This window comes from Ptychodera flava, chromosome 4 (genome assembly GCF_041260155.1).
Source record: "Ptychodera flava strain L36383 chromosome 4, AS_Pfla_20210202, whole genome shotgun sequence".
NCBI classification, from domain to species: Eukaryota; Metazoa; Hemichordata; class Enteropneusta; family Ptychoderidae; genus Ptychodera; species Ptychodera flava.
In genome coordinates, this window is record NC_091931.1 from 41,483,353 (window position 1) to 41,496,830 (window position 13,478).

General features: G+C 36.2%; 1 protein-coding gene across 4 annotated transcripts in view; it reads right to left on the reverse strand.

Moving 5' to 3' along the window:
- The window catches only part of LOC139131790 (inverted formin-2-like), a 41,987-nt gene that overhangs the window by 6,074 nt on the left and 22,435 nt on the right, over positions 1 to 13,478 (reverse strand). For 2 of the 4 annotated variants that reach the window (XM_070698052.1, XM_070698049.1), the window contains 9 exons: positions 13,109 to 13,302; positions 11,792 to 11,930; positions 9,076 to 10,765; positions 8,371 to 8,522; positions 4,753 to 4,917; positions 3,119 to 3,204; positions 2,736 to 2,836; positions 1,859 to 1,929; positions 493 to 674 (listed from right to left, as the gene is read on the reverse strand). In XM_070698052.1, coding sequence (XP_070554153.1) covers positions 493 to 674; positions 1,859 to 1,929; positions 2,736 to 2,836; positions 3,119 to 3,204; positions 4,753 to 4,917; positions 8,371 to 8,522; positions 9,076 to 10,765; positions 11,792 to 11,930; positions 13,109 to 13,302 — 2,780 coding nt within the window. The remainder of the gene's footprint in view (positions 1 to 492; positions 675 to 1,858; positions 1,930 to 2,735; positions 2,837 to 3,118; positions 3,205 to 4,752; positions 4,918 to 8,370; positions 8,523 to 9,075; positions 10,766 to 11,791; positions 11,931 to 13,108; positions 13,303 to 13,478) is intronic. The other 2 variants (XM_070698051.1, XM_070698053.1) reach the window with 2 other exon arrangements.

A 13,478-nucleotide genomic window follows, 5' to 3' on the forward strand; every position in this document is an offset into this window, starting at 1 on the left:
CTGACAAGGTGCACAAACTAAAATGTCACTGAAATTCAAGGACTGGGAGTTTCTAAGCATATTAGAAGTTAAGGGTGAAAGAAATCATATTCCTGGGTATTTGTGTGGTGATATGGATATTGTGTATTACTAATGTATTACTAGTACATGTATTTTTGTCAGTTTGACATCAGATAAACCGTAAAGGATGTTTTGAAAAGTATTACATTTTTTAAGTACTTTCCAGGAACAGTTGAAATTCTATGACTTTCAAGGGGCTTGCAAAACCTTGCAATGCCTAGTTGGAGTGACTCTGTTTGATTGAATACATTTGTACTTTGCCACATATGTAGTCCATGGGTATCCGATATTGCTTCTTTTATTTTCATCATAAATTATAAAGGACACCAAAAGCAATCAAAACTTGATGACAGCTTTGGGACATTGTCACTTTAAATTCAGACAGAATACAGAAGCATTTTGATGACATTGTGCTCGATCACTGTGACTCACTTGCAAACATCAGCGACGGGTCGGAAGTCTGCAAGCAGCTGAGAGAAGTTGTGCTGTGCTTTCTCACCGAAGACGTCCACCAAATAATGCAATAGGGTCACCCTGGGTTTATTGGCACGGGTGTCACTCAACTTCAGAAGGGAGGACACTTTGAAACCAACTGCATTTCCGGCGTAGCCACCCTATTGAAGGGAAAAAAATGAAGGAGAGCTGTCAGATTAGACATTGATAGGAATAACAAGTCTTTATGTCACATTCCATGAATATGGAGCTAATTGGGCTCCTAACATTGATGTCAAACATATTTTGAATTTTAGCAAATCTTCTGAGTTGCAAATTTTTTCAGTCATCGTCTCAATCATCCAAATTAAAAATTCAACATTATCACAACAGAACTTATGAGAAAATGTAAAAAAATGCAATTATGAGAAAATGTAAAAAAATAAAATGAAAATGTGAGTGAGGCTGTATTGAATACTAGAAGTGTGTACGATTTGAACTTAGGCAAAATACAAAGGATAGAAATTTTGTTTGAACTATAACAACATTATGTGCTCAAACCCTAGCACATACAGTTATTCATCACTTTCAGACACATTGTGCAGTATAGAGTTACTAGCATTTGAACACTGGCAAAGTTCAGGGCTTTTATGAATTCAATGTGTATTTACACAAAGGTTTCAATTCCCTTTTGAACAGCTCAGGCTGAAGAATATGGAAAGAATGCCAAACAATTTCCTCTTTTAATGCAACTGATGATGTCATTCAGTTTGGAAAGTCAGTGGAAAACCCTAACAATGCAGTGTTTATGTCTCTGAAAAATGTTTTTTTACACATCAGTGGTATTGTAACAGAGACACATCAAAACAACAGACTCTAACTCCATACAGATGTCATTGAGGTTTATTTTTTCTGTCATGGCTTCTGAGCATTTTTCGCAAAACACAGTTCATGCTGATACTGTTAATCTCTCTTACTCTGAATACAAGTAACAGTACTTACTTATTTTTGTAGTCTAAACAGTGCAAAACATGGATGATATTTACTCGGCAAAAAAATTGCATGGATTTGTGTTTGTAACACAAGTGTGTATATTTTGCAATATGTTGAAATTAATTGTGTTGCTCAGATTGTATTACAATCATTAAAAGTATCAACTGGGTACTGTTTACATCTGTTTTGAAAGTACTGTTTTACAGATCCTGCTCAAAATGTGTTGTCTGACCTTTTTGTCAATTTGAATATTCATGAGCAGCTGCAACATGACCTTTGACCTACACAATTTCATCTTTTGCTAGGTCCCAGCACCCATTGACACACCAAGATTCTAACCATTTCAGAATTGAAGGCACTGAGAGAGACTTACTGAGTTCATGTAGTTACCAGTTGCAAGTACCAGTTTAAGAAACTCCTCCAATGCTTTGCTTTGCAAGACACCTTTAAATAAAATGGAAAAAATGAAAATAAGATTGCATATTTCTTGCCTGACTTACAGACATTAAAACTGTAGCAAATCATGACAACTTTACCCTCTACCACACTATATATACTTGCTGACAGAAATCATAATTTGAGATGTTCACATCATGTATGCTATGCCTCAAACAGGAAACCTTGAAATAATTTTCAAATCTTTAATACTGTAAAGTTCTCTTCAGATTTGGCATTATTTAAACACACTATATATAGCTGGACAAGTGGAGGGTAAAATTGACATCATGGCTGTATGGAAAAGCAAGAGATCGGACCTTCCCGATAAATCAGTTTACTGTTTGGCTTTCAAGAGTTCATAACAATAATACATTGAAAATCTTTCACACACCTATTCTCACAACTTTTTCTTGTATCAGGGGAGAATGCTGAGTAAGTAAGGACCACGGTGTCTTAAGAAATAACATGTGATCACATTGAAGGCATTTTGCCCTGACTTGTCAATTTGATATTTTGCAAATAAAAGTGCTTGGCTAGGGGTTATGAATACCAAGCCTTCAAGTAATGGTAAATGCAGAGGGTTTGAAAACATGATTTAAAATTTTTAACATTCCATCACATCACTTTTCAAAAATAACATTGATGCTATTTAAATCTTGCTCAGTTCTTTCCTCAAAATAATAACACCAAGTCTGGTGTGACTTTTCTGTTACAAAGTGCCGACTGGACGTCATACTGTCGAGACATGTACCAGTAACCTAGACAAACAGTTTATTTGGAAAATATACAGCATTGAGATATGAGATACTCACATTGACCACCTTTGATGACAGACTCCAAGGCTGGTTTGAGGTAACTTACTGTTGAAGCAAACTCCTCTTTCATCAGCATACACTCCAGTCTCAGCTCATATCTGCATGATGTACAAGAAATTACAGTGAAGTTTACCAAAATTAAACTTCTTGGCCTGAGGAGAAATTAAATTTATCATGAACTATAAATAAATTGAGTGGTGGGTCACATCTGCCTGTAACCACGGTCCTGCGTGCTGTAAGTGAATTGAAATTGGATTTTGAATTTTGCAGGTCCATATTCAACTGATACAAACCTATGTGATTATTGATTGGCTGAAAGTTCAGTAGGTTGTCATTATAAACCAATCAGAGCATGTCTTACATGCCATCACTTGACTTACCTTTTAAGCTTCAAGAGATGAAGGAAGAACTTTTCTGCATTGCCAAGCTTCTCTTTGTCACCAGTAAACGACGTGAGCATATCAACCTTGGAAAGAAACAGATGAAAACTAAATGTAGAAATTCCTAACTACATTCTGCTATAATATCCATCCTTCTGAGGTGATCAAATCTATCTACAGTCTGACCAACGTTGATGTAAATCAACAACATTTTTCAATCCATTCTTGTGCACCTGTACGAATGCCATCACCCTTTCACTCTAGTACCCACATTTCACCTGGAAAACTAAAGATTTGTTACAAAAGTTTGCGGTGAAAGCGTCACTCATATTTTAGGCTTCTTAATGGTATTGATCAATCTGTGAAATTGCAGGATTTTTCATCCAATCAGTGGTGTTTGGGGACTACAGTCATCAGTCCATGGCCTAAAACCAGCAGATTCACTGTAAGTCTCCTGTAGTACTCCATTAAAAAAAGACTTCCAAATTTATAAACTGTGGTGACATAAAGATACACTTTGATTCACAATTGAAGTATCAAGAGGAACTATTAAAAGGAGCAGCAGACATAGTATTTACAGTTTATTGGAAAACAATTAAACTTGTATGTACTTGTCTCATTCTAATGTTTGTGGTGAAAACTGCAGTAAAATGCAAACTGCCACAAAAGCCACATCAAACGACATAATACTTAAATACTCAAAGGAATTTAGTTGTAGACAAAACAGTAACGTTTAAGATGATGCATTGAAAGTGTAGGCCTTTTGTTATTTATTACCTTTGATCTTTTCATTAGAGTGATCAGTTTAAACATCTGTACTCAAAACAATACGTTTGTGGTGACTTCATTCTAGATAGGACTTTGTTAGAGTTTATGTGAAAATATAATACTTTTGTCACGCACCGAAACACTAGTATGTCATGGAACTAATAGTACATGTATAGCACACCACCACAACTAGGCTGTGTTGGTCTATGGTGCTGTTTACACCATTTTAAACTTTTGTACAAAGCTTCACGGTACTCAGCTGGTCTGAAGTTTGCATTTATACATACAGTCAAAGACAATGGCCATTGACCATCTAGCATTCACCTATCATAGGCCAGATAATCCATTTCCATCTCTTAATCAGCAATTTTAGAAAAATGGCACAAAAAGTTTTGGAAATATGAACAGCAAAGGTTATAAAGCAATATTTAGAAATTACAAAATTTCCTGAAAACTGGATCATATGGCAGGCATCATCATCCTGGGATGAGTAAGACTTTCAATCATTCTTGGATGAGTATTAAGTTTATTTTGCACTCAGTGACGTTTTCACTCCATTTCCATACTGACAGTCTACCTTCGAAATTCAAATTGATGGGATTACGTACACCAACCTTTCATATGGCCTAATTTGGCAAAGTCCCAAACAGAAGAATTAGATGTATCTGTTGATGCCTTTCACTTCAAAAACTTTCATTCGGTATGTTGTTGATATGAGACAGGGTCTAAAAAGGATTTCTTGACATCAAAAGCATAATACTTTGTTGATTAATCAGTAAAAATAGAAGAATAATACTAGGAGCTAAATTATTCTATGCCGTTTGTTGAATGAGACAAGTATCAAAATCTCTTTTCACTCCTCTTACCTCAGATGACTCCGGTAGAAGTTTCAGCAAACCTCGTATTCTTTCCTCTCCCAATTCTACGTTGTTGCCTTTCTGTATCTTCTCAACAATAGCTTCGTTGGTCATCTTGAACTGCTTTAAAAAGATGTTAAGGTTCAGCGTGCGTTTGCCATCCAGTAAGTTGATCTGCGGATCAAGGAAGCAAACGGAGAATATGGCAATCAAGACAGTCTTCAGTCATAATGATGCATTGCTGATACATTAATGTACCATAACTCTACATGTACTTCAAATAGAACTGTGCAGAATAATAGAACTGTTGGAAATTTCTGACACAAATCAAATCAAAGCTTACCAGGTTGCTTTGATCTAATCCTTACAACCCTAACAATTGACTCTACGAAGACACAGTACCTAGCATTAATGGCTTTCTATCCCATGGTGTCACATTGGCATAGAGTACTTCCATGAGAGAACACGCTGAGTTGCCAGGCACAAGACGGAATCCTGACACCTTAATTTCTATACAGCCTGGGTGGCCCAAAAGTATGGCACATGCTGTGTAGAACATTTAAAAAGGAATCTGAATTAAAACAGAAACAGATTTTGGAGCCATTATCCCCTGTGGTGATACAGGACTGTATGAATTGCATCAAACCTATGGTACATGTATGTTCTATTAATCTGTACAAAGCATTCATGTTCATAAAAGTCTTATGCCATCCCTACTCAGAACCGTGAGCTAACACTTTCTTGACCATGAGATTTCCAATAATACATGTAGATTTGCTGTTTGCTGCGTGCACACCAATTCTGCTGCCTCTTCTGGTTTAACTTCAAGCTGTTTTCTAAAAGCGTCAGTTTTAAAATCATAACATTGATTGTAATAATACTAAGAAAAAGCTTATCAAACCAAGAGTGTGGTATATATTCATAAAAATGAATACAGCCTGAAGCAATAAGCTTGGACAATCTGCCAACAATGTACGTGAGTGAATGATTCAGTGGAACATGTTACGGGAATAAGGAAAGTAAAAATAAATCATTATTTATGATGAAGGGAATTGAAAGAAATGATAAATGACCTGAAATAGATCTTACTGAGAGTGATCCATTCTAATCATAGAGCATTATCAAAATAATGACTTCATTACACTACTATATTGTCTGTTGATACAGTATGGTAAAAAAATAATAATCATGACAATAACAACAATAATTAACAAATTAGCTATAAAACTAATAAAATATACGAAATAGGGAAGGAGAAAAACGATAATTGACAAGAAAATAAATTTGACAAGATTGCATTACATCACATTACAAATTACTAGATATCTAATATACTGCTGATTTATATGTTTTACTGAGATTTATATATGGTATCTTTTAGGAACACCCAAAAAGCCAGACTGCACTTGATGATAGCTTTTAAAGCAGTTTCTTTGTTGTATATGTTATTTCTTAGCAATTTGCTATTTTTAAACACTCTTTTTCTTGCTTGAGTATGACATTGGCAATCAAAATAAATATGCATCTCATCTTCAACAGCATTAATGAGGCATTTCTTGCAAAATCTATCAGCTGATGTCTTTGGTTTTCTTCTCTTCATTCAATTTCAAGTTTATGATCACTCAGCGTTAATTTTGAAACTATTTTTCTTATATTAAAATCCTTTGTTTCTTATTGATAACTTTCTAAACCAAAATCAGTCTTCAACAATTTATACATTTCTAACTTATTTCCTTCCGTACTTAATTTTTCATGCCATGATTGAATATAACTATTTATTATTGTCATTCTTAAATATTTTGCTAATTGATTGACAATATGTATGACACTGTTGTTAAAATACCGTAATAATATTGGTCAGGCATGATTATATTTAAGAAATCTTGATTATTTTGCTGTCTAGACATAACATGAGAAACCAGAGCTTTGACTTAATTTTAAAATTCTGACAAAATGGGATAAAATTTACACATTCTAGTTTGTGAAATTTGAGAATTTCAAATGACATTTTTAGTTTCATGTGCAAAAGCACTGCTTATATTTTTCATTACGTTGTTTCTTTTCAAATTTTAAAGCAAGAGTACACGCACCTTAAGAGTAACAAAAGAGTGCTTACACAGTGGATGTTATCATCTGAATATTTTAAATATTTGCCAAAAACCGATCAAATTATGGATGAGTTAAAACTGCCAAGAGTGTGACTGGCATCACACATTTCTTACTTCACACTCAAAAAATGAATCCATGAAGATCTGTGTAAAGCCCTGCCACATGAAGTTCTTGTTGATTTTGACAAACTGCTCAATAAAAATAATGAGCAAAGCAAATGGCATTTCCTTGGGTGAGTGACCAAAATTGCTGTGTGGGAAACATGTCTAGGTAATTTACAGAGTGGTTTGATTATGTTAACAGAATAGGATTACAGCTGTTTAATGATTCAATGATTGATTTAATGATTGCAGCTGCATTTAACTAGTGAATTATGGTGTTTTGCTCTGAGATAAATTATTAGCAAGTTAACTTTCACTTGAATGGCTGAGATAAACGACAATATTCCAGTATTATGTTTATACTATTAATGATGTCTCTACATTTATACACGACACCTTCAAAAATGATTCACAAAATAAATGTGTTTCTCAAGATGCAAGAAGGAGTTTTGTCAGGATTTCTGTGGCTCTTGTATCAATGTATGCTTTCTTTTTTCTGAGGGAAAGCAAACTGGCATGATCCTGGATGATTTATGTCATTTCACTTCGAGGGGAAAATGAAGGGAGTCTGGCCTGCTGGACCTCTCTGAATGAACAGTAACATGGGTCATAAAATACTGCTGGCAGGGTCATGGCAGTCAAATAATATCATGTCATATATACTGTTACAGTGTTTCCACTGCTTGCTCACTCAGTTGCAATATGACACTGAAATCATGATTGGTAGGGAGAGCTGCTACTAAAGATTAGCTAAATTTCATGATAACATTGACATATCTGGTACCTGTTTCCTAATAATGTGCCCAAATTTTGATTCATTGCTGTGCAACTTCTCAAAAGACAGACTCATCACTCAATTACTACCTGATGTCACTTGAACACTACCTGATATTGACCAAAATTTGACAAATAACATCTAAGAATGAACTTATTTAATTGATCTGCATATATGTATATTCATATTTGTAATGACTTGATATGTCATTTAATTTTTGCTGAGAGTACTCTGCATACATCAAAATAACAATGACAGTGACAGTAAAATATTAACAAAGTCTTCAGAACCCTCAGGCAAAAGCATGTTGTACACATGTTTTTTGGGGGCATGGTGTCCCTACAATGCACAAAAAAACTGACATAATAAATGGTGTCAGAAGTGACACAGATAGCAGGAAATTATGTGTACAGATCATGTGACAATCATGTGACTACAACAATATCATCACAGGATAGTTACACAGCAGCCTCGCTTCTACTGTCTATGGTAGTTACTATGATTTATCATGATTACTTTTCTGATTTCACCTTACGCCTAATGGAATATTTGTCCAGACACACTTCATCGATAAAATTCATCCATAAGCACTTAGATAGCACAAAATATTTGATTATTAAAATGTGCAGCTTCAATCCTCACCTCAGTTGGTTCTTTTGGTTTCTCTGTCTTCTCTGATTTAGACTTCATAGATCCTGGTTTCTTCTGGCTGAACAACTCCTCTAGTTTCTCATACTCAGGCAGCACCTCCGTCGTAGGGTTCTCTATTGATATGGACCGCCAAATGTTTCTTCCTAGTTTGAAAAAATATGACAGCAGATGAAAAACGTACCAAAAAGTATACATACATACGTACTCTGAAGTACAATCATTTACCTTGGATCATGGATATTTGTATATGACATGCAAGTTTTAAAGTGACAATTGCTGCATGGGACAATATCCATTTATTTGACTTGATGTCATGTTAAAGCTTGTCTATAAAGCTAATTCACGGATCCAATAGCATACAAGTTCTGATATACCGGTATATGCATGCAAATTTTTCACTTTCAAATGGTGAAAAACTTATTATTTTACCCAAATACTTCAGTATTACATATCTTGATATAAGCGGAACACAAACAATGACGGTATTTAAGAGATACAATATTGCTGTGAACAAACAAAGGAATTTCAAGTTCAATTAGCATATTGGCCAACAGTTTTTAGACACCACAATGATGAGAAAACAGGTGCTACCACCAATGTTTGACATCAGAGCACTTAAACTATAATTCTGTGATGAAGGTTTGGACTAAATTTCACCAAAGTCGAGATGTGTTTACAATTGATATTCCTACGTACCTGTTACATTAATTTTGTTTGGTGGTATCTTGGTCCAATTCAAGACTTTCAGCTTTACTTTTGGCCTTGGAGCACCGGTAACAGTGTTTCCAATTCCAGCCAGTGCGTAGAATGACATATTAGGCATTGGTGCCACTGTTGCACCTGGAGGAGGGGGTATTCCACCTGGTGGTGGGGGAGGTGGTATACAACCTGGTGGTAGAGGTATTCCCGACCCACGAAGAGGTGGTGGTGGCGGTGGTATTCCAGAACCTGGAAGTGGTGGCGGTGGTGGTATTCCAGAACCTGGAAATGGTGGTGGTGGTGGTATTCCAGAACCTGGAAGTGGTGGTGGTGGTGGTATTCCAGAACCAGGAAGTGGTGGTGGTGGTGGTATTCCAGAACCTGGAAGTGGTGGTGGTGGTGGTATTCCAGAACCAGGAAGTGGTGGTGGTGGTGGTATTCCAGAACCAGGAAGTGGTGGTGGTGGTGGTATTCCAGAACCTGGAAGTGGTGGTGGTGGTGGTATTCCAGAACCTGGAAGTGGTGGAGGAGGTGGTATTGTTGAACCAGGAAGTGGTGGAGGAGATGGTATTGTTGAACCAGGAAGTGGTGGAGGAGGTGGTATTGTTGAACCAGGAAGTGGTGGTGGTGGTGGTATTGTTGAACCAGGAAGTGGTGGTGGTGGTGGTATTGTTGAACCAGGAAGTGGTGGTGGTGGTGGTATTGTTGAACCAGGAAGTGGTGGTGGTGGTGGTAGTCCTGAACCAAGAAGTGGTGGCGGTGGTGGTATTCCTGAATCTGTAAGTGGTGATACCTGTGAATCTGGAAGAAGTGGTTGTGATAATTTTACTGTTGAACTTTCTGGCTGTGGTTGTAAACATGACTCTTCTGTATCTTTTAATGGTTTTTCAGACTGTCCTTTAGAGCCTGATATTGTGTCTGGTACATCAAGATCTGGCAACTTTGAACTCAATGTCTTGCTGTTTCCGGGCAAGATTGTTGGCATTGATGCCTCTAGTTCTACAAGTGAACTTGTTGGTTGAGATAGCTGATTTTCATCTGAAATTGGTTTAGATACCTGAAGTACGTGTGCATCTTTATCAAGATCATCTGTATGTGATGCTGTTTCTGAAATACCGTTTACAGCTGGCAAGACTTTCGGTTCTGCAGTATCATTAACAATTGGACTCCCTTCTGTCTTAGACCTTTCAGTTGTGATGGGTGTTGGTTCAATATCAGAAATCCCGTTCATTGAGGGTGCTGGTTCCCTTCCTGATCTCTCTCCATTTGTCATTTGTAGTGGTGGCGACGAAGAAACTGTGTGCTCTTTTTTCTCAAACACTTCTTCATCAATACATCGCATTTCAGCAGATTTTGATTTCAAAGAATTTTCAGATTCATTTGAATCTACCATGCCTTCTTTATAGACTATATTAGGACCTGTACTGGTGACAGAATCTAATTTGCATTGTATTTCCTTGTTGTCTTTACAACTCTGGCTGATTCCCTTGAAGTCACTGACTCTCCTCTGTTTCATATCAGCATCCATCAGATCCTTGATCTGTTTCTGGCTGTCAAGCACCAACGCGTGTCTGAGGAATGTCACCATGGTTTCCCAGATGGTGTCTGATACAGGGTTGTCAGGTTCAAGTTGCAGCAAGTGTTGCAGAATTGACAACAGCGCCATTCCCTGGGGTGAGTTGCTAACCTAGAAACAAACCAAATGATTCCAACAAATGAGATTAAAATTCGATAAAAACAATATGACAGCATCTACATTCAGTCTGAGTGTTTGTCAAGGCGCAGACAATTAATTTGATGAAAGTATTGTTTGTCAATACAGAGTACAGTCATGCAGTTTTCTTGAAATCTTACCAGGTTTCTTTGGAAATGCAAGATTTCCTTTAACATCTTTGTAAGTACATTTACGCTTTGATAACTTTTTTTAACTTTGTAAACCCTACAAAATTGATGGAGAACGATGAATTATGAGTACGAGCTATATATACACACACAGGAAAAACATAAATGTATGTTGAAGTAAAACATTAAGTTGGTGCATCTAACTTTTAAATTATAACTTTGTTAAAAGTATCATATCTTGCATTCTTGGATATTATTGAACTTGTACGTATGCTTGATCATTTTACTTTTGTATGTAACAGACAATCAATAAAGCATAATATACAGTATACAAAACTGCAATGATTGATTTTTGATGTTGTTTGTGTATTACTGTGTAACGATTTACTGCATCGAATGAGAAGTAAACTGACTATACTTTAAGGTAGGATATGCCTTGGGGACAGATATTTGGACATTCAAACTTTTACAATACTTTTTTTGATGGAGTCATATCTTGAATCTTTAAAGCTTTGAAGCTCATGGCGTAGAGAAAGTTTTCATCAGCCTATTTTTGGAATGGAAAATTTACTTTTTCACCATAAAGTTAACACATTTTGAATTTACCTGTAATAAATATTGGCTACTTTGTTTCTCCAGTACCAAATTTTGCATAGTAACCCCTGATTTTCAATCTTTATTTCAAACGGGAATGATTAAAAGTTTCCTGTGGAAAGTTTAAGCAAACTTTATGTCTTTCAATTTTGAGACACATAAAGAAAATTCCACAATGGTACTAGCTATTTTACATCATGGAACATTAATGACTTGACATTGCAAAAGTCTGTTTGGAATAGAATTACATGTTGTGTCTGAAGATGGTCTTTATCACCTTGTTGAAAACAGCATGGAAAACATCGATAGGGTTGTCGATGTCAATTCCTGCAGAATGTTCAACTTCTTCCTCATCTGATGCTTTCTGTTCGTCGAAGACATTCAGTTGTATGCAGAGGTCGGTGTCTTCCTCGTGTCTGACAAAGTGACAATACACAGATACATCATTAAAGAATGCAATTTAAAAATAACATAGTGTGTCAAATGTTGCTTTTCCCCTGTAGTTTTAATTCAGGTTCAACTTTGCAATTTTGTTTTCCCGAGAGTTTTGAGATTGACCGCTTTAGCACACAGCATAGTTTCACGTGCTGGTCAAAAGTTTGTCAAACTTCAGGTAAATTTAGGGCAAATTGTTCAGAAATGAGCCACAGGGCACATTATTCAGAATGCAGTTAATGCATCATACATGTATATCTGATAGAACTAGTACATTGGCTAGTTATTAAGGTAGTATGCACATTGTAAGTGAAAGACTTAAAGTTTTGCTCAAACTTTCCTTAATGAAACTTTCAGCGATTCTCTTACTAAATCAAGAATAAAAATCAGGGGTCACCATGCAAATTTTGATACTAGACAAACAAATAACGCCAGATTTACTAATTATTTAAAATGGCCACCACCCCTGTGCTGACTCTATGGAGAAAATATAATTTTCGATTCTCAAAAAAACTAAGCCGGCCAAAAGTTTTCTTACACCAAGAGCTTTAACATGAGCCCCCACAAGTGGTAGATCAGAAAAGAATTGTAAAATTTTAAGAGTCCGTATGTCTCTGAGGCGCATTCTACCTTACTAGAGTTCAAGATGCATAATTCATGAATATTCACCATTCTTATTGAGTCGCTTAATCAAATTTGAATACAATTTGCATAAATTAATACATTTATATCATACTTCCACCAACGGTTTAAAGTTCTTCTGTTTAATGCTCAATTGACCCCTAAGTCCATGGTACTTGACCAGTGTAGAAATCAGGTCTCTCAGAGAACATTCTAGAGATTTTAATCAATACAAAGGTCCAAGAATCGCGTTTTATGTCAAGGATACTTAGGCATTCCAGATATAAATTCATGTGGATGCCAATTCTTGCATGTCTATACATGCAAATTCCGAGAAGTCAATAAAATGCTGCTGGTCCCTGCATGTTTATTTGGCACAGGGCCAGTCACTTTATGAATGGTTTTGTGATTGATAGGATGCATATGTGTAAACCTCACGTGAGATAATCCATTCAAGAAATTTATCAAATGATAAAACTTGATCCACCCATGGAAGTAATCAAATGATAAACTCTGACTTTTATATTTCATTCCTCACCTCAGAGAAGTGATGATATCGAGCAGCCCAAGTCCGATGAACTCACTGCGTAAGTGTCGCCTGTCCTCGGTGTCCTCAGTTGCAAAGAGCAAACTGTTGATGAATGCCACCAGAGTTGTGGTGTACGCCACTACCTCCGCTGTTTTCAGTTCATTGATGATCAGGCTGAACCGATACCTTTGGTTTTTGCGTACCTAGCGATAATATGTAAAATAATATGAACATGACATAATCGTTATGACTGGTATCGACACCTCAATTACCCCCTAAATTTGGTCCAGCCCCATTGTGTCTACTTTGATGCATTGGACCTATAAACAGTAACATAGGGGTGTAAAGGTTATGATACAGAATTGAAATGAATTCTGAT